This window comes from Anticarsia gemmatalis, chromosome 4 (assembly GCF_050436995.1).
Source record: "Anticarsia gemmatalis isolate Benzon Research Colony breed Stoneville strain chromosome 4, ilAntGemm2 primary, whole genome shotgun sequence".
In the NCBI taxonomy this organism is placed as follows: domain Eukaryota; kingdom Metazoa; phylum Arthropoda; class Insecta; order Lepidoptera; family Erebidae; genus Anticarsia; species Anticarsia gemmatalis.
In genome coordinates this window covers 10705645-10732778 of record NC_134748.1, presented here as the reverse complement: position 1 = coordinate 10732778, position 27134 = coordinate 10705645, and the positions used below count along the sequence as shown (strand labels likewise).

The 27134-nt window shown below is 36.3% G+C and overlaps 5 protein-coding genes across 7 annotated transcripts; 3 read left to right on the top strand and 2 right to left on the bottom strand.

The window, feature by feature from the left end:
* Nucleotides 1–269: 269 nt before the first annotated feature.
* Nucleotides 270–1489, bottom strand: LOC142972542 (mitochondrial translation release factor in rescue-like). Of its 2 annotated transcripts, none has more exons than XM_076113757.1 (3): nt 1195–1336; nt 841–1082; nt 270–554 (listed from the first exon to the last, which is right to left on the bottom strand). In XM_076113757.1, exons 2-3 carry the CDS (start codon nt 1040–1042, stop codon nt 334–336), a joined length of 423 nt encoding a protein of 140 aa, XP_075969872.1. In that variant the 5' UTR covers nt 1043–1082; nt 1195–1336; the 3' UTR covers nt 270–333. The 2 variants fall into 2 exon arrangements, with proteins under 2 accessions (XP_075969872.1, XP_075969871.1); XM_076113756.1 differs by lacking the exon at nt 270–554 and adding an exon at nt 1467–1489 and having other exon boundaries at nt 897–1082; nt 1195–1377.
* A 747-nt stretch (nt 1490–2236) lies between these two features.
* Nucleotides 2237–4426, top strand: LOC142972544 (caspase-8-like). Its single transcript, XM_076113759.1, has one exon. The coding sequence runs from the start codon at nt 2374–2376 to the stop codon at nt 4000–4002; it is 1629 nt and encodes a 542-aa protein (XP_075969874.1). The 5' UTR covers nt 2237–2373; the 3' UTR covers nt 4003–4426.
* Nucleotides 4427–6279: 1853 nt separating this feature from the next.
* Nucleotides 6280–7202, bottom strand: Pop5 (POP5 ribonuclease P/MRP subunit). The gene is made up of 2 exons (XM_076113760.1): nt 6951–7202; nt 6280–6730 (listed from the first exon to the last, which is right to left on the bottom strand). The coding sequence occupies exons 1-2, from the start codon at nt 6968–6970 to the stop codon at nt 6280–6282; spliced, it is 471 nt and encodes a 156-aa protein (XP_075969875.1). The 5' UTR covers nt 6971–7202.
* Nucleotides 7203–7503: 301 nt separating this feature from the next.
* On the top strand, nt 7504–12070 carry LOC142972543 (FGGY carbohydrate kinase domain-containing protein). Its single transcript, XM_076113758.1, has 5 exons — nt 7504–7874; nt 8002–8211; nt 8296–9161; nt 9559–9781; nt 11550–12070. The coding sequence occupies exons 2-5, from the start codon at nt 8026–8028 to the stop codon at nt 11913–11915; spliced, it is 1641 nt and encodes a 546-aa protein (XP_075969873.1). The 5' UTR covers nt 7504–7874; nt 8002–8025; the 3' UTR covers nt 11916–12070.
* A 316-nt stretch (nt 12071–12386) lies between these two features.
* On the top strand, nt 12387–26914 carry Bre1 (E3 ubiquitin-protein ligase Bre1). 2 transcript variants are annotated; one of them, XM_076113755.1, is made up of 17 exons: nt 12387–12574; nt 12738–12896; nt 13700–13886; nt 14814–14999; nt 16301–16521; nt 16726–16986; nt 17337–17510; nt 17878–18135; nt 18538–18639; nt 19088–19200; nt 19565–19718; nt 20252–20407; nt 21031–21222; nt 21718–21910; nt 22314–22408; nt 22722–22853; nt 23121–26914. In XM_076113755.1, the coding sequence occupies exons 2-17, from the start codon at nt 12744–12746 to the stop codon at nt 23271–23273; spliced, it is 2730 nt and encodes a 909-aa protein (XP_075969870.1). In that variant the 5' UTR covers nt 12387–12574; nt 12738–12743; the 3' UTR covers nt 23274–26914. The 2 variants fall into 2 exon arrangements, with proteins under 2 accessions (XP_075969870.1, XP_075969869.1); XM_076113754.1 differs by having other exon boundaries at nt 19565–19724.
* Nucleotides 26915–27134: the final 220 nt, after the last annotated feature.

Sequence of the window (27134 nt, the reverse complement as noted above, 5' to 3'; positions counted from 1 at the left end):
GCAAGTACTGACGAAATAGCAGTGTCGCGAGATGACGTCACACGTCCGTGCGGCCGCTTCGCCGGAGTTTGGCGCAAAGGCCATACTTTGACTTTTAATATCTCGGTAATTTTTGAAGATACAAAAAAAATAAAAACAGATTTTTTATCCTTGAAGTACCTAGTTTTTAAATATGCTCATAACAAAAATCATTGGTGTGACTCATTGTGATATCACAGATAAATCTTTGTTGGAATTCTCTCTCTCCCAGTAATGTAATAAAGAAAATATGCCATTCATATACATTTATTCTATAACATTGATTGCTTACTATACATAATCTACTTAATTACTTCAATCTAAGCCCTCTCTTTTCCTCCATTCACTTTTCAAATGTGCCATTTTTTTCTTTTTATACTCTGATCTTTTATACTTTTTCTCTTCTAATCGTTTTCTTTGAGCAGCTACACTATTATCTCCGTTCAAATCCTCATCTAGTTTAGCTATCAGCATTTCCCGAGCCAGCTTCCTGTTTTCATCTTGACATCGGCTTATATGGCATTTCACTACAGTACCTGAAATTTTGATAGAATGTATACATTAATATTGTAATACCAATTGACTTGTAAACTTTTATATTTATGACAGTTATGTAATACTAGCTTCTGATAGCATCTGTGTTTGGATGAAATTATTTCCTGAGGTAAAAATTATCTTATAGATTAATCTGAAAAAGTTAACACTAATTTTAATTTCTGCACTACCCTAAGTTGAACTTATACATTTACTACAGTTTTTATGGTGATCTCAGGTAGAATTAAGATTTATTAGATATATTGTATAAAATATTAACAATATTACCTGTTGGTACATGAGTTAAAACTACACAGTTTGCATTTTTATTGACAGCAGAGCCTCCTGGACCACTTCCTCTAACAAAATTTTCTGTCAAATCAAACTCATTTATTTTTGGAACTTTGGAGAAATCTATGGTATGCTTGAGGGCTGTACATAGGCGTGAATAAATCACACCATGCAATCGACACAGTGGATTTACCAACATTTTACACCACAGATCCTCGTCGAAGTAATGCCTCACCCTTCTGGAAAAAAAAAATAGAAAATTTAATCACTATGGTCTCAATAACAGCATTACGTATGATATAATATTTGAATAGACATCAGTCTTTTTATACAAATACAGCTATAAATTACCTGAAACGCGAAAGTGATATCTTCAGTTTTAGTCAGCGATTTATTATTTCTAAATTCAGTTGCTACCCTACGCCTGAAATATGCAGGATCAGTCAAAGTTAAGGACTTAGAATACAACATTAAATTCTTGTACAGCCTCAAAATCTCTGTCCTGGCAATTTGCATGGTAGATATTAGAGTCCACTAAAATCAATAATTTTTAAATTAGAGCATAAATAACACTTATATTGTAGATATTTACAACTTTCTTGAAAGAAAAACTAATAACTAACCTCAATCAAAATCAATTTGACACATGACTGACAAGACAAGAGTGACAGCTCGTGCACTACGTCCAGAAATCCATTGATTAATTATGATTTCTTAAACAGAAGTACGATAACACAACAAAAAAATGTATATTTCGCAAGAGAATGTTAAATTGACAATGCATAAATGGCAACATAACAACGAATGTTTCTCGTAGGTCTATTTGCTTTGATTTTTTTATTAGGTTGCCGTAATCTTCATTTAGGGTCGAAATGTACACAAGACATTTAAATACTGTTACTCCACTTATTTTAGTCTATGACAGGGATTCACAACATCATGTTGTTTATCCTTATGTTATTTTTTTGTACCCCGTGGCTCAGATATCTGAGGGATTCCCCGAACCGCGTCACTTGACCGTACGTATCTGCTGTCAACAGTTTACGTCATTATGTAGTGATGTACAGTTTGTATCGATAGACCGTTATGGGTCTATTTTTCGATATTATTGCGTGAAATGTCACATAAACATTCAAATTGAAATCCATGTTATTAAATCCTTTGACGCTTCATATGAAGTTAGCGACATATTTAATAATAGAAAACGGTTGTAACATTTTTTAGTTTAGTTATACATATAGATATTGTTGACCTTCTTAAAATCATATAAAAAAACGAGACTTCTATCATATATTACGATAGTAATAAGTGCGCCACTCATTCTTCGTACACTATAGTCTATATCGATATTTTGTATTAAATAAAATTAATGCCACAACACTAAAATACTTGACATGAATAATAAAGACTGACATGATTCGTGGTCACAGCAGTTAGAAGAAAAATACAATCGTAACAAACTAAACAAGCGCGACCTGCGAAGATTTTGTAATTAAATAAGTGTTTTATAAGTGTTTGATAATTGTAAAAATGTGGCAAGCGGATTCAAAAAAGCAGGAATTCGATCCAGATAGAATAATCGGTAACAATGACTCAATAAATAATGACATGATATCAGAAATAGAAAAGGAATTGCAAGACAATCCCTACGATATGATATCGCTGGTGTTTTTGTTATACGAAACTCCAGACACTGCGTTGCAGCGTTTGATCGTAAATCAACGGATTTCTAAAGATATTGGAGCTTCCACAAATCTGAACATGCTGCACGAGTGGTTTCGCCACGCCAAGCACACTCCGACATGGAAACACGAATTTATAGAAGCATTACTAATTTGTCAACTAAATAGCATCTTGAGAAAACTTGGAATTCATGTACCTTCAGCCCGTAAATATTACCAAACTGACAACATACACATAAAAACTAATATGTATATAAATCCAGTCAAAAAAGCTTTGTACAAATTGTGTGAAGAAATGAATGCTGACAACATGCAGAGACTGAAGAAATCACTTCTGACTTATGAGATTGATACTGCAGAATATGATTCATGTGAACTGGTATTTTTAAAACTTATGTGTGACAAGTTTATAACTGTAAATAAATTCCAGTACCACAGACAGACATTTGGCTTCACAGCTGAACTGGATAATTTTCTTAAAATTATTGAAAACTTACCTGGTCTAAGAAAAATAGCTCAAGATATAAGAAACTTACAACACATGTTGAATCAAGATTCCCGGCCTACTGCCCCAATAGCCGTCAGTACACCTTCTGCTGCATTGAAAGTAGATGAATCCAATCAAGGCATGACAAATACACACTTTGAAGATGTGTTTGATTTGCTTGGTGAATTAAGCATTGAAGATAATACCAATACTGCAACCTTGAAGTCAGATAGAACAAAATTAGATGATGACTGTTTTGAAATCAAAAGCCCAGACAGGCTCGGTGTCTGTGTTATACTAAACCAAGTAAATTTTTTCCCATCTAAGGACAGCCTGGAAACTTCTCAACAGTGTGCCCTGAGCAAAAGAAATGGTTCTGATAAGGACAAGATGATTATAGAGAGGACAATGAAATCATTGAAATTTTCAGTATACAGTGCTACAGACCTAGATCACATTAGAATGTTTCAGTTCCTTAAAGAAGTGATTAAAACAAAAGTCAAAGAAGATGACAGTATGTTCATGCTATGTATACTGTCACATGGAGTGAGACATCACATTTTTGCAGCAGATTCTGTTAAAGTGAATGTAGACGATTTTCAAAACTTATTGGATTCTGATATAGCTGCCAAGCTTCATGGCAAACCTAAGATGTTAATACTACAAGCATGTCAGGTTGATGAAATACCCAGACCAACATTAGTAGCTGATAGTCCTGGCAGCAGCTATAATCTTAAGAAGACAAATTTCATCATCTACTGGGCCACTGCTCCTGAATTAGAAGCTTTCAGGGATGAGAGTGCTGGCTCAATATTCATACAGATGTTGTTCCAAACTATTGTAAAGTATGTTAATAAGGAACATGCGTGTGAGATATTTACCCGAGTAACAAAAAAGGTAGCGTATATTGGTCAACATTTAGGATGTCCGCAAGTGCCCATATATCATTCTACTTTATTAAAAAAATTGTATTTAAGAGTTCCCCAATGAAAATTATTCTTAAAGATTGTACAGTAGATTAGATATATAAAACAAAAAAAACCTTAATGTAATGAAATTAACATAAATAAAATAAAAATTTAGTTAGGCTAAACTCAAAACCGAACTGTGATGCATTCAAATGAAAGGATTAGTTATTGATGTGATGTGTACAGGGATTATATCATTTTATTCTGACATTTTATTTCATCTCAAACTTAGATAGCCTGCTCTGGACATAATATACTTTTCATAGGAATATTTTTATTTTATCTTTCATATATGTTATATTATCAGTGCAATACTATATTTCTTTTATTTTACTAACAAATATGAACCATGATTGATCTTTGTAAGCAAAATGTTACTTGTATTGACCTTCCTTTTTTAATTATATTCTCATTTATTTTTATTAGTCTTTTTCTCATCCTTTCCATCCTATTAGCAGGTAAGCGATCTATTGATAATGAGTCACACCAATGATTTTTGTTATGAGCATATTTAAAAACTAGGTACTTCAAGGATAAAAAATCTGTTTTTATTTTTTTTGTATCTTCAAAAATTACCGAGATATTAAAAGTCAAAGTATGGCCTTTGCGCCAAACTCCGGCGAAGCGGCCGCACGGACGTGTGACGTCATCTCGCGACACTGCTATTTCGTCAGTACTTGCCGATACCTACATAGGCTCGTTGCGCTCTCGCGGTTTCGCTTTAAATAATTTGTTTTGCTTATAGTGGACAAACAAAATGGTTAGAAAATATTGTATTGTTCCTATGTGTACTAACTCCAGTGAAAAAACACCCCAAAAATTGTTTTTTTCCGTACCATGTAAACTGTTTTATATTTTTGCAAAAGACACCTAATCTAAAACTTAAAGCCCGGTTCAGATACTGTCAAGCGCAAATGTTAAATAGAAGTTTATTGCCTTTTGAACACTTCCTCAAGATCAAGATGCCATATTATGTTCATACCTACCTGTAATACCTAGCAATGAAATTCTACTAAACAGTTGATACTATTTAATGAGCAGTTCAATGACCTCACAGGCGGCGGCGAGCCGAGCGCGGCGGTTGAGTTGGCGTTGGTTTTTTGTTTTGAAAAAAGAACCCATGTTTATTAAATCTAATAATATCAAAATTAAAATGTTCGTTTAAATAAAAGTTCTCATTACACACCCAATCATATAAGACTACCTACAGAGTAGATTCATGCGTTCATATGATAGCCATCAACCTGACTAAAGTCAGAGGCAGGGGTGACAATTTTTTTTTGTAGTATTATTTTAAAACTATGTTTTCCAAATTTACACTTGGTAGGTACGTAACACTCATTATTTGTAATGCCAGTTGTAACAAACTTTCAATTTTATTGTTAACTACACACAAAAATATTATTAGTAGTACACGAGTTCAACTTTCTTTACCTGGGTCTAGTTGATGATTGTGTGCGTGGCGATCGAGATCGAGGATATCTTAGTGGAGGCTTATTTTACAAAAAACACGATGATTAAAGGCGAACGGCAGGTTTATATGAAGAATTCGTACAGCTTATAAAATGTCATGTTTAGGTTTACTTTTTGTTTTAATTGGTAGCTAATATGATAGACAAGCTTATTTTAAAATTCTTATATTTTTAAAAGTTGGGAGGTAAAAGTTATGTCCATTTTTAGAAGCCCCGATAGTTCGCTAAATTGCTCAGATGCTGTCATAACCACAATCCAAAACAACAGCAAATTAGCGGATGCGTAGACGTCAGACGAAAAGTGACGTCTCATGAGATTTTCTTTTTCTTTAGTTGTCAACAAATATAAGCCATAGACCAAAAATTATTATTTAATTAAATAAATACTTTCTTATTAATCCGGACTTCTAAAAATAATACTCCCAAATAAAAATAAGTGACTTAGTCCCCTAAATAAGTGGTACAAATTCTGTTACGAAACAACACAAACTTTAAGCTGTACGAAACCTGCCGATCTCCTTTATAACACATACACAAACACAGACTCTTTAAATATTAAATGCAAATCACTTTTCAAATCAAAACTCCGCATCACCCGCAGTGGAACAAGCGTGTCTGTCGCGACGTGACGTCAGCGCATAGCGCGCGAAGCAACGCAAATTTAAAAAATCAGTGAAACTTTATAACGCTGTAACTTCGGTAATTTTGACCCGATTTTGATAAAACAAAAACTATTATTATCAGCATAAGTACACAAATTAAATGTAGTATGTTTAATAGTCATATTTTGATGTGCTGGTGTGACTCATTGTAAATAATACCACAAATTATGATATATTTTCTATATTAATGGCAACATCAGTTTTTGTAAAGTCCATTACAGCTGCTTCAAGTTTTTGTCTTTCTTCTGTTGTTTGTAACTTAGACCACATAGAGTCTAAGTAAGCTCTTTGATGCTTCTGTATAAACATAAAACTATGCTTCAGTGTGGCCCCAACATGAAGGGTGTTCAGCTTAACATCTAGTTTACCAATCTTAGTCACAAATGGAATACTACTAGTTACAAATCTATGAGGTCCATGTCTTGCTCTTATTATTGCTATTCTAGTATTCTCATTGCAATATTTTGTAAGAAATCCTGTGACTACAGCAGCAACACCAAAGTCTCCATGTAGCTGTTGAATCTTGCCTAAAAGTGTGTCATGAAATATCCTAGATTTAAGTTGCAGTGGTCTATTGTCAGGAACCATTGGAGAATTTATCTCAACAGTAATGTACCTGGAATAAAAAAGAAAAGCTTTTTAAGTTTCTAGTATAACGTCATTCCATGTTATATCTTATCAATTAAATTAAGTTATAATTATTATAACTTCATTATAAATGTTATAAGAACTTTGAAACTTTCATAATAAAATAACCTAATTCCGAAATGCATTATAAAAAACCTCGACAAACCTATATCAAATATTTTGATAATGAAACAATGAGTACCGCTTACCTGTTTTTAAAACGCACCATTTTAGTCAGAAAACGTATGTATCAAAAGAAATTGCTATAGCAATAATATTATCGCAAATCCACAACGACTTCAAAACAAACCTAAATATTGTCAATAATGTCAATGTCAAATCGACTTGATATTTCAGTTTTTTTCATTTTTAACGTTATTAGAGCAGGCAAAGCACTTAATAATTAACTACAGCCCCTGTCAGTATTATAGTTACGTAGAAATTAGAGCAGCATTTTTTTATTAATTGGATTAAATCAGAAATCATTTATAAGAAAATTTGCCAGTTTCCATAAATACGAATTGCTAACATTTGTAATAATAAAGTATGGCTCTTAATTAATTCAAAAAGGCATTATTGTTTCTTTTACTAGTTATTTACGAACAGTCGAGTAGGTACCTACCTAATAAAGAAATTGCTTTTTTTTCAATTCATGATTATTTTGTAAAGGATTTCTTCTATTATCGTGAATAGTCGACTAACAAAGATACATTACAAACATTTTATCATTTAGTTTTAGGTCTCAGGTTACATCACTTCAAGAGTATTTGACGTTTTATAAGCGGGAATATTAATATTTTTAAAGACAAACAATTACATTTATTATACTACGACGACGTTTATGAATTATTATCAGAGAATTGGACATAATCATTAAATCTACACTGATGCAGTTTGATATCGTCACATGAAAACAATTAATTGAAATTTTTAACACGAATTATTTCGTTGTCATCATTCAGATTAACTTTACGAAGATAGAGCTGGAAAAGTTCAAAGGACAGCAAGGTTATCTCTCACTGAGCCTGTTTGATCACTGAGTATCTTATATCTACGCTATCAAGGCCATTTTATCAATTGTTTATGTCGAAGGAGATTAACATTCACTCAGTCATTGTATAGTGTTGTTTGAGGTAAGGCACGTAATTTGCTTCAGTATTATTATATAAATATAAACTCTTTGGATGATTAAGAATCGCAATTACCTAGAAGTAAAGGCAGTATAAAATATAAGTGCTTGAAGAGATACTTTCGTTTCAGGTTTTTTAAGAATAATCTTTTCAAATGAGTGAGGAGGTTTATTTTATTGGTGTAGATGTTGGCTCAGGGAGTGTTCGAGCTGCATTAGTTGATAATAAAGGTCATGTCCTAAATTCGTCTGTGAAAGAAATACAAACTTGGAAACCAAAGGTTGATTACTATGAACAATCTTCTAATGACATTTGGAATTGTTGCATATCTGTTATTAAGGTAATTCGCATCTTCCTACAATAAAGAAAAAGTTTATCTTATCTAAGACATTTATTATATTGTTATATTCCTTTAACTTTACAGAATATTGTGAAAAATCTAAATCCAGAAAACATTAAAGGCATTGGATTTGATGCTACCTGCTCACTTGTAGCACTAGATCAACATGGGAATCCATTATCAGTTAGCACAAGTAATAATGAACAAAACATTATTATGTGGATGGATCACCGCGCACAGGCCGAGGCTGACTATGTCAATAAAACTAATCACGACATGCTTAAGTATGTTGGTGGTAAAGTCAGCTTAGAGATGGAAATGCCTAAACTGCTTTGGTTAAAAAAACATCTACCTAGCAAGTGGGGAGAGTATGGATACTTCTTTGATCTACCTGATTTCCTAACATGGAAAGCCACAGGATCCTTGAGTCGCTCACTGTGTTCATTAGTCTGCAAATGGAATTATGAATGCTCTATCACTGGTAATAGACGTGGTTGGAATACAAGCTTTTTAGAAGAAATTGGATTAGAAGACTTAGCAGCTGATAACTATAAAAAGATTGGTAGCAAAGTATTGATGCCTGGAGAATTTTGTGGGGGTCTGACAAGTGATGTTGCTCAAATATTAGGATTGAGAGCTGGTACTCCAGTTGCTGCCTCTATTATTGATGCCCATGCTGGTGGCCTGGGAATGATTGGTACTCATGGTGAAGGTATTGATAAAACAATGTCATCTCGGCTTGGTTTGATTTGCGGAACATCAACTTGTCACATGGCAGTGAGTAAACAAGCTGTTCTTGTGCAGGGAGTGTGGGGACCATATTTCAGTGCTATGGTGCCCGAGATGTGGCTGAATGAAGCTGGTCAAAGTGCTTCAGGCATGTTGTTGGATTACATAATATCAAGTCATCCAGCTGGCTCTGAGCTGTTGAAGATCATGTCACAGGGAGAGTGAGTTTTATTTCTTTGCATACCTAATCTTCTACCTTAAATACTAGCATATGGCTTACTAAACTAAATTAACTTATGACAATAACAATAACATTTATTAGTTTGATGGACTTCTTGCTCAACAAACTGATATGTAAACTATAGAATTACTTGAGGAAAATGACTCTTTCCTGTTTATTTTATAGTTGCAAATTATTTACTTTTGATTTTATTGCACTGGGTAGATTGTTTATTTTACTAAAGGTGCTTTTCTGAGCTCCCGATTTTTCTTTCCTCCAAGATTTAAATAGTATCAATGGTAGTGGTTTTCTTGCAGTCAGTTGCAGACATTATATATTTATATATACAGCATTATTCATTATTATGTATGTCCTTATATCATATGTCTTTATTTCAGTACCCGCAACCATTTGAGGGGATTATTGTCCAAAATGGCTCAAGCTGAGGGTCACAGTGACGTCAGCTTCTTGACGAAGGATATCCACGTGTGGCCAGACTTCCACGGTAACAGGTCGCCGCTGGCCGACCCTTCCATGAGAGGCATGATTTGTGGCTTGTCTATTAACAGCAGTGAGAATAACTTGGCGTTGTTATACCTCGCTACATTACAGGCGCTCTCGGTACTGATATGTTTATTGCAATAATACACTAATCCGTTGCTATCTTTATTACTTAAGTCACTACTTATATTTTGAGCCTTGACGAATCTGATTGTTTTAGACGTCAATTGGTGTTTTCATTGTAAAGTTTGACCCTTTTGACTACTACATTCCGAAGAACGTTTTGAAATCTGCGCTGAAAATATTTTCAATATCGACGATCGAAAATTGTAAGTGTGCGGGAAAATGGCATTCGGATGTTAACATTTTCGTGCAAATATTTTTTACGACTTTCAACGTGACTTAAAGAACACAGTCGTGTCTATATCGACTTATTTATTATTTTGGCGATAAAGTCCGATAATTTGAATATTTAATACGCAAATAAATAGAGTTCTATCACGATTATTTTTCCTTCACCAATTAAATCCCTGAAGGTCGTCCAAGGTCACCAGTTGTGTCCGGAAAAATTGATGCTGTGCGAAAATTAATTCTGCATTTTCGTTTTCTGATGCATCAAAAGAATAACGAAATACCTACTAAATATTATTTCCACTCTTAAATATAAAATATTAGGTAACAACATTTCCCATTAGAAGATTTTTTCTAAATGAACCAATTTTTAATAGATAAGGTCCTCGCGCCGTTTAGCGCAAATAAATGCTTGAAAAATCTACCGTTTTACTTCAAAATACATGTATCAAATCGTGATAGAACACGGATCTAGGATCTATGCGCATTAGCCGAAAAATAAACACCAGTCGACTTTATGGGTGCTTTTAAGATGAACCAAATCCAGAAAAGTTATTCGCGCTCGAAGCATTTCGAAACAAACGGTCCCTTGATTTTTTTATAAAAACATTATCACTGCACAAAGTGCCTTCAGAAAAATGTAGAATGGTTAATATTTATTGATTTACAACCAAAAATTTGCCTAAAGTCTGGTTTGAAATATGGAAAAACCACAAAATCCTACAGGTCGAGTTCTATAAAAACAATGTCAGCCTTAACGCAGCTTGTTAAACAACCGGCTAATATGTGGACGAAAAAATCGAATAATTGAGTTTCTCGCCACACCGTTACAGTTTGACATCAAATGACTTTATTTTAATCAAAAACGTCAACAATAAATACCGTAAACATTAATTTTTCATCGGCTCAAGTAACAGGTTATGCTTTTAAACACCCTGTTTTTGAGGGGTCTTCGGGAAAGAAAAAAAAATATTTCGATCGGTTAAAAATCTATCTAGATCATGCATTAGAATACTCGAGAACATGATAAAGTTGTTTTCACTCACATATTTACCGTTTTTCATAGTCAGGCTTAAAATATAAGTAGTGGCCCACGTACGAGTTATCTATCATTGTCATATCATTGTTAAAATAGGAGTTCTACACTGTTAGTTCATTATTGCTGTTGTAATGCAAGCATAATATATTGCTATAATCGAGATAACTGCCTCAGTGTTCTGGCAGGATTTTATGTGACTGCTTTGAGTGTGTATTTATAAGGTTGCGGTAAGATTGAGTACCGGTGACTAGTCAAGTATTTCGGGCATATTTTTGAAAATGTTCATCAATTTTTTTGACGAAAATGATGAATGATAATGATTAAAGGGAATTAATAATTATTTGACCAAGTAGGTTGGTAGTATTATACCGTTTGGTAGTTAGGTAAAAAACATCATCTGGCTGTAGAGCTTGGATCATGTTAAATGTGGATCTGATTAAGTTCAGATATATGTATATTTTTTTTTATTAAGAAAGTAATATTATGCTTCTTTTTCAGTATGGAACGCGGCACATAATAGATGCGTTGGAACAAGCTCGCCATGAACCTTTCAAATCGCTGCTGATCTGTGGTGGTATTACCAAAGATCCTCTATTCGTCCAAATACAAGCAGATTCTGTAGGCCTGCCTGTGCTGAAACCACATGAGAAGGAGTCTGTTTTAGTTGGATCATCTATTTTAGGAGCTTGCGCCGCACAGTACTTTAATAATGTTCAAGAAGCCATTGAGAAAATGGGTGGCAGGGCTGATGTTATTAAGCCCAATGAGAGCACAAAGGCTTACCACGATAAAAAATACAGGGTCTTCCAAAGAATGTTTCAAGATCAGTTAAAGTATAGAACAATCATGAATTCAAATCTCTGAACATCCATTAATAATCGTGTATGTTTGTTGTTACTGTATTTTTTATTGCACTGACGGAATGCAGGGTAGTTTTTTGTAGACACCAAAATATGAGATATATATGATTAGGTATATACTGTTAATGATGTTAATTTTAAGTAAAAACAGTGATGCACTTAAAACATGTTTTATTTTATTCGAGATAAGAATCAGGTTCCTGATCACATAGTTAAAGATGTGCATTATAAAATACTTTTATTTTAACGTTAACGGGTTTTTTTAAACATTATTAGTCGATTATTGAAAAGAGTTTATAAGATCGACTAAACTCTACTGTAGCTCGATTTACATGATGAATTTAAAACAATTCTACTAATAATTATTTTTGAAATTAAATTTTAAATGTATTTCTTATCTACGTGTTACTTTTTTTTAATCGATTGTTCAAATTGTCTTGCGTCCGTTTTTTAGTTTGACATCACTAACGTCTACTCGGACGAGGACGTGCGAGACGAGTAGGTTGGCAATATTTCGGGCGGAGCTTGGCGTTTATACTGTTTTCTTTTGCTTTCGTTAGCAAAATGATAGTTAATAAAGATTGTAGTAAACTTATTAATTCTCAGATAACTAAATTCTTGAATTAAACAACAATTAACAAGGGTGTCAATATTGACAAGCAGGTATGCTTATAATCCAACCAAAATAAAACAACTGTAGTTACTTTAAAATTACAATCATATAACCTCTTCCTATTTCGGTCGGGTTATATTGATCAATAGTTTTCGTAATAAAAGTACTAGTTAATTTTGAAGATTTGTGGATTTCACTTTTCCTATTTTTTAGGTCAATATGTCTAAACGTACAGCAGACGACGGCGGCAATGGCAGCAGCCAGCCGCCGATCAAGAAAGTTCACTTTGAGCCCCATCTTATTGGCCCTGTGTCCACCTTGGAGGAAATGGACATAAAAGTTCTACAATTTCAGAACAAAAAGTTGGCTCAGGTACTATGCAATAAAGGCTAAGTAATATTTAGTAGCATAATTAGCATTTGTAATTAGTTTTGCTGCAGAATATATGGGTAAGAAACATGTCACAATCAGCTGTTTATCAACATTTAATTACATAGCATTCATGTACAATGACAACAATGTTATTGTAGTAGATTCTATGTTTTTGAAACATTGGATCATTTATGGTTATTGGGAACAAAACTATCCTTGTTTTGCTTGTGTATGATGAATATAATATGAACATATTGTATCTTGTGTTATTGGTTGAGGGTTAAGTCAAGATTTCAACTAGATATTCATCAAAGTACATTACTTGTGGATCTTATTTCATTTCTAAATACTCTTTAAAGGTTCCTATATGATAGAAGTATAGTAGAATTGAAGAATGTTTACTTAATGACTGAGATGTTTAATTTTAAAGAATTGCTATGATGGCATGAAACTAAACAGAGGTGGTTTTTCACTATTCAGTCATAAGTAGGTTAATTAAACACATTGTTAAAAAGAACACTATTTCTGTTGATTGAAAGGCATTGATAATACATTCACTATATTGTGTACGCTTTTAAAGTTTTCAGTAATATACATGAAGTAGATTGAATTTATTAGCATCCCACTGCTACGGTTTCCTCCTCTGAGAAAGAGATTAAGGCTTGAGTCCACTATACTAATTTAATGTACTTACATCTCTAGGTTTAATTTATGAGTGTTTAAACAATTTCAACCTATTGTTATTTACTTACTTTCATTTACACTGTACAACAATGTTTACATGTGTACGTTTTTTATTTTAGAGAATAGAACAGCGTCACAGGTGTGAAGCAGAGCTCCGTGCGAGGATTGAACAGCTTGAGAAACGTCAAACACAAGACGATGCTGTTCTATGTGTTGTCAACCGTTACTGGAATTTGTTGAATGAAGACATTAGAGTTTTGCTGCAAAGATTTGATGCGGAGACAGCTGACGAGTCAGAAAATAAAAGTAAGCATTAGCATTTGATTTTTAAGTTAGTTGAAATATTGTCCTGCTAGTCAATATTCTAGTGGACTGATATCGAGAGATAGCAAGTTTTAATAGAAACAAGCCAACTAAACTAGACTCAAGACTAAACAAGTGTTCAGGTGCACCATACTCACACAAACAGTTTCTAAGACCTCATGTAATAGCCTAGGGAGGTGAATAACACAACCAGTGAGAGGTTTGCAGCTGGATGTTGGTGTGAGCTCATTAAACAATGTAATAGAAAAGTATACATCACTGTAACTTGCACTCATAACTCTAGCTAACTGTAGCAGCCTTACAAGTATCGTTATATCGCCTGGGTATTTGGGTCATGACCTTTAACAACAATGTAGTGTTTCTAGACTTCTTCTTTACTTGCTAGAATGTAGAGAGAATCAGTATAGATGCCAAGAAGCAATAAGAATCTACTACTAGTCTACTTGGAAAGAATTATAGGGAGTGAAGGCAAAGCCTGTTGCGTTTTGATTGTTTACGTGGTAAAACAATCAACCAAGTGTCCTCTGCACTGGGTCTATGTTCTGTTTGCTTTTAAATACTGCTAAACGTGTTTCATTATGAAAGCATTAGCAAGATGCATTGTAGTGAATGAACTACTGTACTTAACAAATCAAAAGTTACTGAGTAAATGATAAGAGGAGATTTAATTACTAGTACTACTGCTACTACACACATCCATAATATCACGCTTTTTTCCCATAGGGGTAGGCAGAGGCGAAAAATCTACATCTGGTTTGATCCTTATAAACTTCCCTTGCCTCATTCACATCCATACATCTTGTCATACAGGACCGTTTACGAGTACCTGGCCTTATTTCAAGACGTGACAAGAGATTTTTTTATCTTTTATTAATAATTTTTTAGTATAAAGATAAAACTTTGTTACAGATGAGAACGAAGCAACAACATCGTTTCTCATGCAGCTATCAACATGGGACAAGGAAGAGCTGGACGCTCAGCTTGCAAACCGCGTGCAAGTTAGTAAGCGAGCGGTCGCCAAAGTGCTGCAAGCGTTTGACCGGCTGCAGCAGAGAAATGACAAAATATGGCGAGCCATCAAAGGAGAGAGTGAAGGTACCATGTTGTTTCTTAATCTCATACAAACATACATAATGTCACATCCGTTGTAGGTTGAGTAAATATCTATGTTTCGCCACAATGTTTGTTTTATGTAGTAGAGGAGGAGTTTAATGTTATAAACTGGACTAGTTACCAAGCTCCAGACTACTATTGAGAAATATACTAATATTTGTTGGAAAGAATCGTTAATTAGTTGTTAATTAAATAAGAAGACATCCCTTCCGAGGTCGAGGGTTTGAGTTCATATGGGTGTGATATGGATGTTGATATTTTGCAGCCACAAATTATTATATTTGTTCTTGTAAAAAGGTTGAGATCTAGTTGCCCTTGCCAGCCAAAGTGGATTGCCTGGATTATACTGTATGCAATATTTACTCATTTCATTTCTTACACCCTTGACCTGCATTGTGACTGTGTATTACGATTCAGAACATATTGTATTGCCACAATACGAGAACACACAAGATTATTATCAACATCCTATTTTTAAAAGTGTAGGGAAAATATGTTTCTGCATACAGTTAGTGTAACTTATCATTCCGTGTAAGAAGGACGAGATTATTGATGTGTTTCTTGAATATAAAGAATATCGATGGAAAAATATAGAAAATGGTTTTTTCTACACTTGCACTCTTTACAAGAATCCCCTGACTTATTGGTCAATAAGCAAAAACAACTGTTTGAGCTACTATGACAGGTTTAGTTACAAAGTATTCAGTTTGACTTCAGGTTCGAATAACCGATTAGTTTTTCCTGAAAAAGAAATCTCTGTGATTACCCCGGCGATAGGAATTGGAGGTCGCAGACATACGTGTCTAGGACAGAACGTCAATGTGTGTTTGTTACCGTCCATCGAGCCATTAGAATGATGGAAAAAAGTGTGCATCTTCATATAGTGCACTACTTTCAAGTGAAACTTGCTACGCACATATTCGGGTACGTTCGGCAGTATTTATCGAAAAACAAAACTGACTCGAGGCAGTCGCTCCACTTATTCGGCTTGTGCCGATCGAGTAGTTTCTTCAGGTCCGATCGTCTCAATTCGGTTTCAATATTCAGGTCAGGTCTATGTCAAGCGGCATTTTTCCCGAACGATCATCCACACTTGTACGGTTTTGTCGCCCCGTTAGGTGAATAAATAGCCGGGTCCTGACTGAGCGAGCAGCCTTGGGGCAATATCTCGGTCCCGCTCATTTCGATCGGAAAGAAAAGAGGCTCGCGAGGCTGCTCGCTCAGTCAGGACCCGAGTCGAAGTCGAGTCGAAGCAAGTCTAACAAGATATATTGGTGTGTTAGAATCAGCTCCAGCGCCGTCGATGGACGAGACGATCCGCGCGACCAACGAGGAGGTGACGGCGGAGAACCGGCGGCTGCAGGCGCTGTGCACCACCATGCACGAGAGCCACCACGCCATGACGCTGCGGGTGGCGCAGCTGCAGGACGCCGTCAACAGCCGCGACACCGAGAACGCGGAACTCAAGAACCAGATTGATGACCTACAGTATGAGCTGATGAAGGTATACTTGTCAATTAAAATCTCACCTTATTCCCATGCAATAAAGTAAAATAATTAATGTTCAACTGCTGGGCAATTAAATATTAAATTTAACCCTACTAACCAAAAATTTATATTAAATTGTTAAATGCAATTTTTTCATAATTTCCTACCCGTAAATCTTATACTTTCGAAATTGCTTCAATGACCTTTCTTTTTCTATCAGGTGCGGTCTCGCAACGACAAACTAGAGAATCACTTAGCGGAGGCTATAGAGAAGTTGAAGAGCTACCACCAATCAGGGGCGAGTACGGTGGCCACTACCAGTGGGACGCCGCACTCGGCCGTCGCCAACGCCAAGCTGGAGGACGTGGCGGCCGAGCTGGAGGAGCAGAGGGAACTGGCCAACAACAGGCTCGCTGAACTAGACCGCCTGCATAGACAACACCGAGATACCTTGAAGGAAGTCGAGAAGCTGAAGATGGATGTGAGTTTTCCGTGAAATGGTTTATTAGCTTTAGAAATGTTAATAATAATTAAACAATACTGTATTAGGAGTCTAGCATGTTTATTATAAAAGAGACGATTGCCCGAACTTGAAGTCGTAGACCTGCGTGCCTTGGAGATCACATAAAGTCTGCGCTTGGCCTCTCATTGGTCTTATCAATTTTGCGTCCCGCCGGGCTATGAAGGTGTACCTGCGTATTTGCCCATACTTGAACATTATAATCAAAGTCCTATACGAGCCGACTGGTTTTACTGTTTGCTGCTACATTAATATTGGATAATGAACGTTATTTTTATAGTTTTTGTGTTAAAAATGGTATAATTTGACAGATCCGTCAGCTGCCGGAGTCAGTGATAGTGGAGACGACGGAGTACAAGTGTCTGCAGAGCCAGTTCTCAGTGCTGTACAACGAGTCGATGCAGATGAAGACGGCGCTCGATGAGACCAGGCTGCAGCTGCAGAACGCCAAGAACTTGCACATGAGACAGATTGAGATGATGGAGGTAGATTTAGCCTTCCAGATGATGACATTCGTGAGGTGGAGTCACTTGTTTGCGACTGTTGTGGGTCGCGCACGGATCCATATGTTCTCCTAAAATTCTTGATGATACTTGTTTTAAACTTAAGGGCTGTTCCACTAGTAGAGCATTGTTTCGCAGCGACCTGTAGAGGATCGCGTACTCATACGAATGTATACGATTCGTACAGGCAAATTAAAAAATATTTTTGCGTTACATAGTATTACAACATATTATTATTAAATATTTTTAGGAACCGTCCATAGACTCAAACCGTTTGCATTTCTAGCAATACTCATACTATTATTATTATTATTTAATTATATTATATTCGTGATGATTCATTTTCTAGAGTGAAGAACTCTCCCGTCAAAAGACACTGCGCGCTGAAATGATCCAGCTAGAAGACGTACTAGGCCAACTGCGGAAAGAGTACGAGATGTTACGTATAGAGTTCGAGCAGAACCTGGCGGCGAACGAACAGACGGGCCCCATCAACAGGGAGATGAGGCACCTCATCACGTCGCTGCAGAACCACAACCAGCAGCTCAAGGGCGAGGTGCACCGCTACAAGAGGAAGTACAAAGATACTAGTCAGGAACTTAATAAGGTAACATTCGTGGATTTTTTATGTTTTACTTGCGGACCCGTGCCGTTTCACTTTCGTAAACGGTTTTTGGTTTAATATTTCACTACCAAAATTAGACAAATCTGTCCTCGAATTTTAGCGATAGTTTTCTATAGCGATAGTTTTGGTTTTTTGGCTGTTATAACAACATTTTCGATTACGATTTCAATAACATTAAGGGCGTTTTTCCCTCAGAAAACTATGCTGCAACGATGTAACAGCCAAGACCGTTTTTTTCGCCCGTAAGATCTCTGGTGGAAAAGCACCATAACTCTTAAAAAAGATCTTTAATAATATATAATCTTTTCCTTGTTAAGGAAGGTTACCAATGTTATTGTTTTACCAGGGTGTTTGTATAGATTTTAATGTTGATGCATATACCAGGTACGCAAAGAGTTGGAGGAGGCAGGCGCCCGCGTGTCAATGTGTGGAGACGCGCCTGATGACAAACCACACGCGCTTAAGAAGGAAGAACCAGACCCAGAGGTAATTAGAAATAATATAATATTAATATAACATTGAAGAATTGCTAACATTTTGATGGTATTTATTAATTTTAATTCCGTAATACACTCTTCAATGCTTAGCAGATCGCTGATTCTAATACCATGAAAAACAGTTTACTTATTCATTAAATATTTGAAAGGATTCTATGACTCCTGTGCTCAGTGGTCGGTAAACGATGCCAGTTGGGTGACCACATAGTGGAATTTGACCTGAGCATCTCCATGCTTCGGAGGACATGTAAAAGTCGGTCCCAGTTGTTTTCTATTGAGATAACAGTCGTTAAGCCATGTCAAAGGACCTTCGGGACCTTTCGATACTAACCATACGATATCATAAGAAGCTCAAAAGCTAGAAAACGTGTTTGAATCGTATAATGGTAATAATAATAGAATTTTTATATAATAATATGTATTGTACGTGCGTACAGGGTGAGGAGGGAGGCAGCGGGTGTCCGGACAAGCCGGCCGCCAATAAGGAGCATAGCCGCGCCAAGATACAGGAGCAAGAGCTCGTTATCAAGGATCTCAAGCAACAGCTCAAGTACGTATACTAAATTTATACCCACATGCACGCACGTCTCCGTACGTATGCATCAGAAGACTTACTTGCTTGCCTGCTTCAGTTGGCGGATATTGAAAATCTCTAAGTTTGACAGGTTTGTATATAAGACTGTCTCTAATCTCGAGTGGAGATGAAAGAAGCTCGCTTAATAAATATATTACGCGGACTCATCAAAAGAATTGCTTAGTTCATCCATTATATATGCTAATTATATTTTAAATTGGTTGAGCGTTTTGGTTGTGAAAGAGTAATAGGCAGACTGACTTTGAAGTTGCGAAATACCTTATGGAAGCAAAGCAAAGAAATTAGTATATATGAATTAATATGACATCTTTGTCAACAGAAAAGCAGTGAACGAGCAGAAAGAGTTGAAGCTCCTGCTCGACATGTACAAGGGAGTGAGCAAGGAGCAGCGCGACAAGGTGCAGCTCATGGCGGCCGAGCGCAAGGCGCGCCAGGAGCTCGAGGACCACCGCCAGAAGGCTAAGATGGCACAAGTAAATGTACTTATGACCTGACTTTATATTATCATCTAACGCTTGCCACATTCAACTAACAATATCATAGGAATATGTACTACCAGTTACATGTTGTCATTAAAAAGTCGTAAAGTTTTGTAGGAATTGTACGACAATTATTACATGTTTTGGACACAAAAATAGAAATAAAAAACGTTTATTAACCTTTGCTCATTTCATTAAATTGTTATTATCAAATAATTTAGCTTTTATTTTGACAAGTAACTAACATAATTTTTTATCTGAAAACCATAGTTGAGTTATTCAATTAGCCTCTGAGAATAATTACAAAAATATACCTATTTATCTAAACTACTAGTGTATTAAGCACAATATTAAAGAGGTTCAATATTCTGACGCAAAAAACGTACATATTCTAGAAGGTCGGCACTAATCATCCATAGTCAAGCGTTACACATACTCATGTACCATCTCATAACAACATCAAACTTTGCTATTACATAATATACACAACTATCAACACATACTTGACAATATATTAATTCTTTCAGGAAAGTAAGCGGGAACGTCGCTTGGCGGACGAGGACGCTCTGAGGAAGATCAAACAACTAGAAGAACAGAAGTACGAGCTGCAGAAACAGTTGTCATGTGCGAGGCCCAACGCGGACCCGCTGCATGGATTCTCCAGGCCTTTCGCTGGCTCCCCGGTATGGTCCATTTTGCTAAATTTTCGCAATATAATAATAAAAAAAATCTACCTATTAAACCAAAGGATAATTGTAGTTTAACTGGTGTCCATTTCCACGGATGCTTGGTTGATCATTATTTATATAGTGCAGTCGGTAGTATATTCGACTGGCGCGCGGAGGTCTCTGTGTCAAATCCGGGTCATAACGTTCTTCCTGATTGACTGGCTTTAGGAAGTTAAGTTGCTGACCTTTGTATTTTGGAGAGCACATTAAACTGTTGCTCCTGTGCCTTATCAGGCATAGAAGAATCATCTGGCTGTAGAAATGATATATAGGCCACCATAGCAAAACATTTCTAGGACATTACTACTTCTTCTTCTTATCGTATGGTTAGTGGTCATGGCATTACTACTAATCATAGTCCTCATAATTCTACCTTCAATACATTTTTGACTTGTATTTTCGCAAACTTAGGATTCGAGCACGTGACGTGTTCGTGCACGCACCTTAAGCATCGCAATTGCCATGTCTGACACATTCTTTGATTTTATTCAAAAGCGATAAAATGGGAATTACATAACTGATTACCAAAAGATTGGGATGTCTACCCGCCGAAGGTTAAGTATTTTTTTTATTCACAGGAAGAAGAAGCGCTACTAAACGAGATGGAGGTAACGGGGCAGGCGTTTGAAGACATGCAGGAACAAAACTCGCGGCTGATACAACAGTTGAGAGAGAAAGACGACGCTAACTTCAAGCTCATGTCGGAGCGGATCAAAGCCAACTCGCTGCACAAACTGCTCCGGGAAGAGAAACAACTGTTGCAGGAACAGGTAAGTTCATCTGGAAAGTTCAAATACGGTTGTTGTAATCATTTGTTTCTCCAACCCGCACTCGGCCCGCGTGGTGGACTTAAGGCCTAATTTCTCCCTCGTTCGAGACCCTCGCCCGGCAGTGCTTACAAAAATTATTTATTTGTCAAGTTAAAATTGTTTGCGCTGGCAGATAATGCCTGTCAAAACTTGAAAATGGTTGTGACATAGTATTTATTGTAGGTAAAAGTTTATATTAATGTATTTAGCGAACAGTCAATATGGTCGTTTTATAATACGACAAACGACATTAAAATTTGTGTGGCGTATAATAAAGCGCTACAAACTATACATAAGAGTATACATCGCATACATAAGTATATGTTTATGTAAGTCCGATTATTGTAGGTCGCAATTTAGAGTTTGCCAGTATATCGAAACGATACTCGGAATAAAACGCTAGTTTGTAATCGTCTTTGGCATGCATTCGTTATAACAAGTGGGCGTTGTGCGCAGGTGCTGACGCGGGACCAGCAGATCGAGTCGATGGGCGCGGTGGCGCGGCGCCTGGAGGAGAAGGAGCGCCTGCTGCAGGCCACGCTGTCGGCCGTGGAGAAGGAGCTGCTGCTGCGCCAGCAGGCCATGGAGATGCACAAGCGCAAGGCCATCGAGTCCGCGCAGTCCGCCGCCGACCTCAAGCTGCATCTGGGTACTGCTTCTCACGACTAAGCTATTTACTAGACTAGCTGTCTGCAACTTCGCTTGCGTCACATAAGAGAGAATGGCTCAAAATTTTCCCCGTTTTTGTAACATTTTTTACTGGTACTCTTCTCCTATTGGTCGTAGCGTGATGATATATAACCTAAAGCCTTCCTCGATAAATGGGCTATCTAACACTGAAATAATTTTTCAAATCGGACAAGTAGTTCCTGAGATTAGCGCGTTCAAACAAACAAACAAACTCTTCAGCTTTATAATATTAGCATAGGTGTGCACACATCCTAAAATACAACCTACACAATATACAATACCTACAGTAGGGGTCCAATAAATATGAAACTCTGGTTAATTGAATGCCTCTGTAATATCTTTGTTTTTTTTGTTCTTTATAGAAAAGTACCACGCGCAGATGAAGGAAGCGCAACAAGTAGTAGCGGAGAAGACGAGTGCTCTAGAAGCAGAAGCGTACAAAACAAAAAGACTACATGTAAGAACGATTTGCTTTGTATTACAATTGGGGCCAAAATATATATAACAACAATACTATTCACTGTTTGCAACTGGTCTATTTGATTCCAGTCTAATGTAAGATACTTTCATGAAAATGTAACAGTTTCTAATAGACTCGAGTATTGGTATTGTCCCACTCCTTGCCAAAGACCTTTTAATCTTCAACTGTCTATTGCACGTCCAATACCTACCAAAGATATCTACGTTATCATGAAAATTACTTTCAGGAAAGTGATTAAAATAAATATTCTCGCGGTATAAGTGTTCAAATGTTTGTTTGTTGTTGGCAGGAGGAGTTAGCGATACTGCGTCGCAAGGCGGAGCGGATGAAGAAGATGGAGCAGGCCGGCAGCAGCATGGACGAGGTGCTGCTGGAGGAGATACGAGAGTACAAGGAGACGCTCACCTGCCCCTCCTGCAAGGTACACACATACACTGAACACTATTCACGAAGTTTGCTTGCGTTTCTTTCCTATTCTGTGACCTCGACCAGTAATACTCTATTAAGGAGCTCGCTTTTGGCCCATCCAGGGCTGAGAAGTTACTGTTGTCTAATATTTTATATAGACCAGATGTTAATAAAGTTAAGTTATGTATTCAACTCCAGAATAACTTTGACTCTAACTGCAACAACTGAACATTAATGGAGTTATTATACTGTTACAAAACACATGTTTTCCTCGTTACAGGTGAAGCGCAAGGACGCAGTATTGACGAAGTGCTTCCACGTGTTCTGCTGGGACTGTCTGCGCACGCGCTACGAGACGCGCCAGCGCAAGTGTCCCAAGTGTAACGGAGCCTTCGGCGCCAACGACTACCACCGCCTCTACCTGTCCACCTAAGTGTCGCTGCACCGCACCACGCACCCTGCTTCTACACTCGCCTGGGGAACTACATCCTACCACGTATCTTTACAATCGATACATAACGGTATTCCGTCTTCTTTAGCTAAAGAAATGAACGTCCCTAGGTCTCTTCCTAACTCAGAGGTAACATGGCTCGTTGGCTGTGATCACTTCCTCTGATATAAGCGATTCATCGAGTGACGTATTGGAGCGGGAAATAGTGTAGTTACTTTGTAACTTATCGGTTATTAGGTCTTCTAATTAATTTCCATCACAGGCGTTGCTGTTAAACAGCCAGCCATTTTTTTTACGTGCAATTTGTATCTAGCCAAAGGAGTGGTGACGATCCTGTCGAATGTATCGCCTGAAGCGTGTTCGACGGGTGAACGTTCGCTTAAGCCATGCCCACGTCTACGTTTTGACTAGAGGAATATGTCTTTATTGAGATCTCCGTGACTTTATCAGTTTATAATCTAAGATTTGTCATACTGTATGAAATGTTTCTAGATAGTGATAGCTGAGAATATTTGTTGTGTCGTATTATAAAATTCATTATTAAATTAATTGATACCTTTTCATTGATTATAACGATCTCAGAGTTACCTCTAATTAATCAAGTCTCGTAGCAAAGTATGGCAAGTATTAGAATGGAGCAGTATTGAACAAAATGTATGTTCACGATGTTGAACGTCGTTGGGTTGTGAGTTGTACTGTTAGTTACACAGGTTTTAATTTAATTTGGTAATTACACAGCCGGGCCCGCTATGAGCACGACAATAGTAATATGCAAGAAATAAGACAATTACATATAACTTTATACAAGTAGCTTCCGTGCATTTTTTACGATTATTCTTCTTTTCAGCGTATACACTTATTCAGTATACGTTCTGCCTAGTAACGTGTGAAAATGTATACGTAGATAAATACCGCTTATAACTGAATCTTATTTTTGTCGTGTTTATAGCGAATATGCCCCAAATAGCTTGCTAGTGAAATTTTGACAATGTGTTTGTTATCAAACTGGTCAAGTGATTAAATTGATCACAAAAAAATGATGGTCAATGACATACGAATGTCGATTCGCCGTCATGAGTTGTCGATAAATTTGCTCGATTATGGCGAGTGATACGATCGATAACTTAGCCAATCAATATATCGATATATTGCTAGTCAAATCTCGAGCAAATTTATTGCCACGTATAGAAGTAAAAACACTTCAATTTTTGTAAAAGCAATTGCTTTGTCGATCGACCATTTACGTTAAGTATGGCGTCGACATGCAATATGCAGTTTGTTATAAGTAATTTAATAATTATGTTAGACCTCATCTAGTGCAATCTCGTGTTCGTAATACCACCGAATGTCTTTTAAATGCTTAAAACGACAAGCTCGGATTGGATGAGATAACGTTGGGCTCCGATGAGCTTTCGATAGTCAATATTTAATTTAAAAAACAAGAGATGACAGTAATGTTGTCTATAAGCGTTTTAGTACATTAAATACTCTTTGTCATTGATGTAACCTGAAAGATAAGTATATAATGTACTAAAGCGGTTAGCTTCGTGCGCGGGTGAATTTGGACAGTGACCGTTTTGATACACTACTGTTTATGAGTTTGTTAAGTTATTAGTTATACCTTGTTATAATCTCAATCCCCTCTTATCCGTGTAATTTAAACCTACGAATACCGAATCATGTCTCTTCACAATTTCCTATTACTGAGGACCGTGAAATAGATGTATTCAGAAGTATTAAATGATGATAATGTTAGGAATATGTGTGATAAAACGACTTTATTCATGTTGAAATTCACCCGCACACGCTCTGCCTTAATCTGACTAATATGTAACTTTTCTCATATGCTTAAACCGTGATATTGATATCTTAAACAATCCATACTAAGATGTATAGAATTACTGACGACTTTGAACATTATATTAAAAGCATTCAAAGGCGCGTCAATTTACGTTAAATCTTCATTCCTGTCTATACATGTGTTATTTTTGTAATAATAGCTTCCATGTTAAAATATGAATTACGGACTCATCAAATCATTTGGGGTGAAGTTGAAATGTGTAAATAACTATCGATGGAGTGATGGCGCAGTATGTTTTGTTTTAATTGAATTCTGCTTCCGTATATAAATGACATGGGACGCATTTTTAAGTGCCTATCGCCATATCGTTATTCAGTTCTTCCTAATCAGTCGCATTATCGCATAACGGTTTGTGTTTGGCTCTTTCAGTCCATCGATATAAGAAGACGGTTACTTGACGCATCTGAAGATTATACTTACCTAATTAAACTAGCATTCACTGAATAAATATGTGCTCATATTTGACAGAGTGTGGCGTATACGTTACATTTATACGCTGTGTGTACGTCAGTATAAAGTACTTAGGCTTGTGATGTTATAACTGTACGGACTTCTCGCCGAATGATATGATGACACCAATAAATGTTACGACGTATTAAACGTATTAAGAATTTAAATTTGCATTTCCCGACCTTGTGTATATTAAATACATTATTTTATTGATGTTGTATATTAAGATTAATATCATGAAATCGAACAAGTGGATATAGTTTATATATCTATATTTAGTAATGAATAAATATACCTATTGTTAAACAAATTCTTGAGGTTTGTGTGAATGGGTGTTAGCGCGAGATGACTTATTTGTATTGTAGTTAGGAAATAGAATTTAGCTTACAGCCCACTGACTGATATATTTGTATATTTTAAGTTTAACTTGTTGATCGGGCTTGCACTCACTGAGCAGTCGACGCGGCTATCTGTAGTCACTTCACTTCCATAACATCAAATGAACTAAACAATATTCTGTTAGGATAATTTCGCATACGAACGTTTCTGTTAGGGAAGGATTAACATTTTCTGTAAGGAACCTAGAATGAATTAATTAAATTGTCTTTTATACTTGTGCGTGGAGTTAATGTTAATGTATCGGGTTAGTTATAATAAAATATTAATTTACTGTTGTAAACTTAACGCAGGGGAACAATTTATTTGACAGTATTGAATGAATTATTCATAGAAAATCGCTACGTGCGCCGCTGTTAGTCGTTTTATGTTTCTACAAGTACGCATCACGATCGTGTCTAGATCCCAGTTGTCGCGATTTTCCGTAATTCTGTTCCTATCTATAGAATTATCTACGTTATAGTATTGAAAATTATAGAAATATATGCTGTACTAACTGCAGGTGTATGGAGTTATCTCAGGACTGTAGTTCACTAATGGGCATGTAGCAATGATGCTGTGTTTGATGTATATCTGACTGATCAATGTTATTGTGCGCGTAGCAGTAGCTGCCACTTAGTGAATGTTATTTTGTTACTCGGTGTACGTCGCCACGTATTCTCAGAGTGTGTATATTTGGTATTATTTAAAAATCACGTTTTCTATAATGTATATCAATGTATCAGAAATAAACGTGTACAGTGGCCTTTACTATAATTTTCAAAATCAAGTAAAGATATTCTTATTGGCAGAATTCATTGTAAAGTTAGAAGAAGGCTGTAAAAACATATTTAATTATTTAATGTTCAGTGGAAACTATAACTATTTAAATGTAACATTAATGGACTACGTCGAATAAATGTCTCAACAAATAACACTTATTTAGTTTTATTTGGACTGACGCGCGAGACTCCGCAGCTATTGCCGGCACGTTTTTAAAGTATCAATTTTCATTTCAGCAGCTGCTGCAGAAAATGATTTGATGATGATTTGCAGAAGTCTCTGTTTAATATCGGGTTTTCAACTATCCCAATACAAAATTTTGTTATCGTTTGCTTTTTTACCGTTACACACGGACATATGCTCTCATTCATGAC